The sequence below is a fragment of the Petaurus breviceps genome, unplaced genomic scaffold, assembly GCF_028583685.1.
Source record: "Petaurus breviceps papuanus isolate PSGF00001 unplaced genomic scaffold, PetGlider_PUasm1.0 187, whole genome shotgun sequence".
Classification (NCBI taxonomy): Eukaryota; Metazoa; Chordata; class Mammalia; order Diprotodontia; family Petauridae; genus Petaurus; species Petaurus breviceps.
In genome coordinates this window covers 1891528-1897462 of record NW_027185799.1, presented here as the reverse complement: position 1 = coordinate 1897462, position 5935 = coordinate 1891528, and the positions used below count along the sequence as shown (strand labels likewise).

At 43.5% G+C, this 5935-nt stretch overlaps 1 protein-coding gene across 1 annotated transcript; it reads left to right on the top strand.

Moving 5' to 3' along the window:
* Positions 1–674: 674 nt before the first annotated feature.
* MRPL50 (mitochondrial ribosomal protein L50) lies at positions 675–4930 on the top strand. The gene is made up of 2 exons (XM_069090620.1): positions 675–853; positions 4257–4930. The coding sequence occupies exons 1-2, from the start codon at positions 690–692 to the stop codon at positions 4645–4647; spliced, it is 555 nt and encodes a 184-aa protein (XP_068946721.1). The 5' UTR covers positions 675–689; the 3' UTR covers positions 4648–4930.
* The last annotated feature ends 1005 nt before the right edge of the window (positions 4931–5935 follow it).

Here is a 5935-nt window from a genome sequence, read left to right as displayed (position 1 = left end):
AATGCACATTATTGTAATGTAAAATGAAATGTAATTTTTGTAATAATGTAATAATAAAATGTAAAGACAAACAACTCTGAGATGCAGAGATACGTGGGAGCATGCTATGCTGTTTTGCCCGTAGGTTACAAAGGTTACTGTCTCTGTGAGTCTGTCTAGATAAATGAGATAACTCAGCGCAACCAAAACACAAGGTCTCAAATTTCCCCTAAAGGGAGATTCCCTGTGTCTCTAGTAAAACAAGCTTGGAATAAGGACTTAATAGAGGTTTCTGGGTCCTCTATCTGCCAGCGTTTTCCCAACGTCATTATCTCCCTTCCCAGATCCAGGGGACTCTGAAACCACATCTGTTCTGTCAAAGCTTGAAACCAGGACACCAGGTTCTGTCGAACTGGAGTTTGGAAGAGGAATGGGACCTTTCCAGACTCCACCTCTAGAACAGAATGGGGAAGAAGGGAGAAAGCTTTACTTCCTTCCAGAATAAGTATAAATTTAATAGGATCATTACGGAACTTCTCTCTGATTTCTCCCAGGGCATTCTGCCCCAGCCGCTGGAACAGTGATAGGCCATTCTGCACTACGGGCCAGGGCCCCGTAGACTTGCTTGGTTTGGGACTACAACTCCTATCATGCTCCGGCATTCCACACCCACCCCCCGCCCACCAGGGTCTTAGACTACACTTCCCGGCATGCAGTTGGGCTCTGGGGCGGTGCGCGGCGGGGGCGGAGCTCGCTCTTCGCCTTCGCGCGTCTCGGCTGTCATGGCGGCGTTCAGTGGACTCCACTCATCTTGTGGATGGCTTGCGAGGACAATCCTGAGGACCCCACGCCGGGCCCTGTGGTCCCAGAACAGGTAGAAGCCACATCCGGGCGGTCCCCGACCTCCTACTGGAGGGAACCGGAAGCTCGGAGCTGGCCGAGAGGGACGTTGGGGGGGGGGGGGAGGGAGAGACGGGGTTCGGAATCCGTGCTGTGTGACCTTAGGCAAGTCGCTCCCTGTCTCTGGGCCTCGGTTTCCCCATTCGTTAATGAGGGCCGGGGTTAGGGGTTCCCCAAGGTCATGTCTAGCTCCACAGTCTTAGGTTCTGTAGGGAATAGTGCTGTCACCGACATGCCGACACCCCCTCCCCCCCTTCCCCTGCCCATCCTCCCCAGCCTCGGGCTGCCGAGCTGTGAAGTGCGCCCTGCCCACATCGCAAACCCCGTGGATTGCCCCAGTCAGAAGGGTCCTTGGACGTCATCCAGCCCAATTTAATTTTTACTGACGAGGAAGTTGAGGCACAGAGGGGAATTCACGTATCCAGGGTCACCCGGAGAGTCGTTGACAAAGTCAGGACTAGAGCCGAGGTCTTTTGACACCCCGTCCCCCCCCGCAGCCAAGCCAAGGCTCTTTCCGCTGCCTCATGCCTTCTCTTCGGTGGTGACTGATCGGGGTCATCAGACAGACAGCCGTTGCCTTGTACGAGGTGTCATTTAGGGGTGTTCCCCTCGGCAAGGACAGCTCCTTCTCTCAGCTACCTGGGCCTTCAGGGATACTCAGCCCTCCCACAACCGTGAGCTCCTCCGGTCTAACCCACCCACGCCTCCTTTCATGCCGGCTTCTATCTGCGTTCCTCACCTGAAAATTATTTTCTGAAAGGTCTCCAGCAGCAAGTAAAAGGATGGATTGTGCAAAAGGTGGAAGATACAGGGGATCTTGCCTCTGCCAGCCCCCAGTGGAAGGGACACGGGTAGGGGTACAGTGGGGAAGGATTAGGCTGCTTGGTTATGAAAAAGAGTTACAGGGGCAGATGCCTAAAGTGAGGATAGCAAGGATGAAGGCTGCAGGGGGTCGGGAGGGATGACCTATGTGTTTTGATGGGCAGGGTGAATGTTGCTGAGTAGGCAGATTTGTCATTGAGGAGTTCGTAGCCCCTAAGTTCCAATTAGATTGTGAGATGTGTATGTCTCCATAAACTTGCCTTACCTCTTTCCCCAGCTTCCACCATGCTGCTTTTGGGACTGAGGGTCCAAAGGATTCAGTATCACTTGTTACCATGTACCATCTTTGTCCTATGATGTCTTAAACCAATAGTTAACTTTTCTTGTGTTTATTTTCCCAACTGTATTGCAAGCTTTGTAGAGGACTGGGACTGTTTCTCATACACCCCCCACTGTGCCTAGTACAATGCCTTGCCACTTAGTAATTGCTTGTGATATAGTTGAAATAGGTATCTTGGCTCACTACTCATTAACTCTGTTATCCTGGGTAAGTCATTTTGCAATACTTGTGTTACTTTTCTTACTTCACCTCTCTAGGCCTCATTTCCTTATCTGTAAAATGAGGGGCTTGTATAGATTTGTAGGGACCTCTAAAGTCCCTCTAGCTCTGAATCCATAATCGATGATCTCCTGGAGTTGTGAAGAAGCTATAAAATGCTAGATATATTCAATTCAGCAAAGATTTTTAAAGCATTTCTATATGATGCATTGTGTCCAACCCTGGGGATATAAGGTTTAAAAAATGCACAGTCTTTGTCCACAAGAAGTTTGATGGTCTATAGATGGTCCAAGACATCCTCACATATACAAGAATAAATATGATAGGAAAAGGAGAGGACCATACAAAAAGCTCTAAGGAAAATTTGAGGAGGGAGACAGGTTGCTTTCAGCTGAGAGCAACTGGAAGCTTAATGGAAGGGAAAGCACCTGAGGTGGGCTTGAAGGAAGAAAAGGATTTTAACAGGTGAAGCTGAGGGGAGAACATATTTCAGACAAGGAGGACACTCTGGTAAATGTGCAGAAACAGGAAAGATCAGGACTAAGTTCCAAGACAGCTGGTAGTTCGGTTCTCTGGGATAGAGAGTGAAGAGGTGGGAGCAGTGGAATGAGGAGAAACAGTGTGAAGGCCCTAAATGCCAGGCTGAGGAATTGATATCTCATAATAATGCCCTTTAGGCATTAGGGAGCTATTGAGGATGTTGGCAGAGGAAGGATATAATTAGTTCTAGATGAACAATTGTCTTTCTGATTGTTTTTTTTTTCCATTCCAGCTGCTCCCACACTAGTTTGGGACTTCCTTATACTAAGACTTAGCAGCAGTAGCCTTCTACCTGGTCTTCTTGCCTCCATACCATCCTTCTGATTGCTACCAATGTAATCTTCTCTCTCTTTTTTTTTTAGGGGGGGGGGAGGCAAGGTAGTTGGAGTTAAGTGACTTGCCTATGATCACACAAGTGTTTGAGCTGGATTTGAACCCAGGTCCTCCTGACTCTGGGACCAGTGCTCTATTCACTGTGCCACCTAGCTGCCCCTAAATGTAATCTTCTTAATGAACAATTCTGACTTGCCCTCCCCTGTTTAGATGACTCCCCCCTCCCTATCAAATAAAACAGACATTTCTTTGTCATAACCTTAGAGCCCCCACTCTCTGGCTGTAACCTGCCTTTCACACTCTTATTTCCCCCAGCCAGACTGGACAGTTCTTTGTTCCCTTCTTTCTTCTAGCTCTTCGTTCCACAATGCATCTTCACACACTCATCTCAGCCTGGGATAGACCAAGCTTCTCTTTCTTCAACGCTCAGCTCAGGTTCCATCTCTTCTATAAAGCCTTCCCTTATCATTGCCACTTAATTTTCACCACTTCCTTCTTGAACCTCTCATGCTACTCTGATTTTTATACACTTAATCATATGCAAACTCATAGTTGTGTGCATGTGTCTCCTTCCCTTACTAGACTCCATACTTCTTGATTAATACCTGTTATCTTTATTTTCAGTGCCTGTCACAATGAATTTGCACAGTGAGTTGTTTGACAAATTTTTTATTTGTTATTGAATTGAATTTCTATATTTCCAAACATCAGTTTTCCCCTTATAAAGTCAGAAGAATACCATGCCCCACTGACAGCTATTGGGCGGACCAAATGACACAGTGACTAAAACATCTTGAAAATTGCAAATCACTATGAGAATCTAAGGATTTGGTTTTAGGTACTCAGCTCTATGTTAAATGAATGACTGAATAAATCTTTGGTGTTCTGGCCCTTCAGGTTACTCCTCCCAACTGTGCTTTCTCAGAGTATCTTATTTCACCAGATCTAACACTCAGCTTCCTCCTGACTAGATGGAGTTAGGTTGTTGGGTTTTTTTTTTTTAATCATGAGTGTCTTAATTTCAGTAATGCCATGATCTAGGCATTAAAAGTGCTTTGTAACCATAAAGTTATTATTAGTAGGAATGATAATAATTAATATCATTGTTTATTTCTTATTTTAGAAAGAAGGAGGAAGAAGTAAAGGTGCCTGAGAGGGCAGTAGAGATTAAAGAAGAGCCTATTCTGGAATGTCCACCACCACGAAGTCGAAAGTACGTTCCTCCTGAGGATCTCCAGAGTCGTGTAGAATCCCATGTCAAGGGAGTTTTTGGTACATGCACTAATAATAATTGGCAAGAAACCAGCCTGGAAGAGAGTCGGCTGAAGTTTTTTCTCTTGGCACAGCTGGCTGAAGAATTTGGCCACGTGGTACCCAACTCTAGACTTCATGAGATGCGCAGTGTCAGGGATGTGGTTCATTTCTATAGCATACCTGTGCAGGATGGAACTAAATTTGATGAAATTAGCTCCAGGCAGCTGCCTTCCAACTTGAAAATCACCTGGGATTACTGAGGCAAATTGAACTTGAATTTTATTTTTCTCCTGAAGGAGAGTAATTTCTCATCAACCTTTTTAAAACTTAATGTCTTATAAAATTGTTCTGCTAGAGCTCTTATTCCCACGAAGAATGTATTTTTGATTTACTAGTGACCTCATGTGTTAAGAAAGGGGAAAGACAGGGATTTGTATTTTCTTTCCTCCTGGAATTTTCTCTCCTGTTCTTTATAGTATCAGATGATTTATGCTCTACCCAGTATATGTGTTTGTTTAATAAATACTTGTTGAATTGAATTGATTTTAATTGGTTGGTGTCTTTCTATTCTCAGAGAGGAATAGTATTTACTTGAAAGTTGTCTGGCCTTGAAACAGTAATAATTTCAGTTCTATTTTTCTCTCTGGATTCTCTTATATATTATATTCTATTTATCTCTGTGAGCACAAGAAAATATTAATTGGGCAGTCCAAATTAGTGTGCAATTTAGAGCAAAACCAACTACTCAACTCTAAAACAGTGCTAGGTTGTAAATTAGACTATAATTGTAAAGCATTTAACATAGAACCTGGCATGTAGTAAGTGCTATATAAATATCAAAAAGAGAAAAAAAATCTGGCTTCATACACTATGAGCTGTTTTGACCCTCGACAAACTACCTAACCACTGTCTGCCTCAGTTTTTTCATCTGTAAAATGGGGGAGTATCTACCTCCCAGAATTGTGAGGATAAAATGAGATAATTGTAAAGCGTTTTGTAAACTTTAAGCTTATTATTATGGAGTGTAAGGCAAATTTGTCTTTGCTCAGTATTTTTTTTGTAAAAGGAATAGAAATTATAATACCTTGCAATCCATACAAGCTTCAAATACTTCTTTCACTATTTGGTATTTCAGTACTTAATTGAACCTGTTATCTCCTCAATGTGAGTATTCCCTCCTTTGATGAAGACTACAACTCATCTGTATCCCCTCAATCTTGTGTAAGTAACTTATCCATGTTCTTCCATAGATCATCTAAAGGAAATCTATGCAACATGCAGGAGACAACCTGTATTCTTGTTACATGATTAGCCTGTGTTTTCTGAGAAGAATTTCCTTATTTGTACTGCTTGTACTACTCTTTATGTAAGTCACCCTTGCAACTTACTTGTACTTACCATGTCTATCTTCATTGCAACTTGGATTATTTACAGATTGTGGTATTCTGGGATTCATAGCCATATAGTGTCGCTGGGAGAACACTGGTATTAAAAAGATTTTGTTTTTTAATGTGAAATAACTTGGAATTACAGAAAGCAGTGAACAAT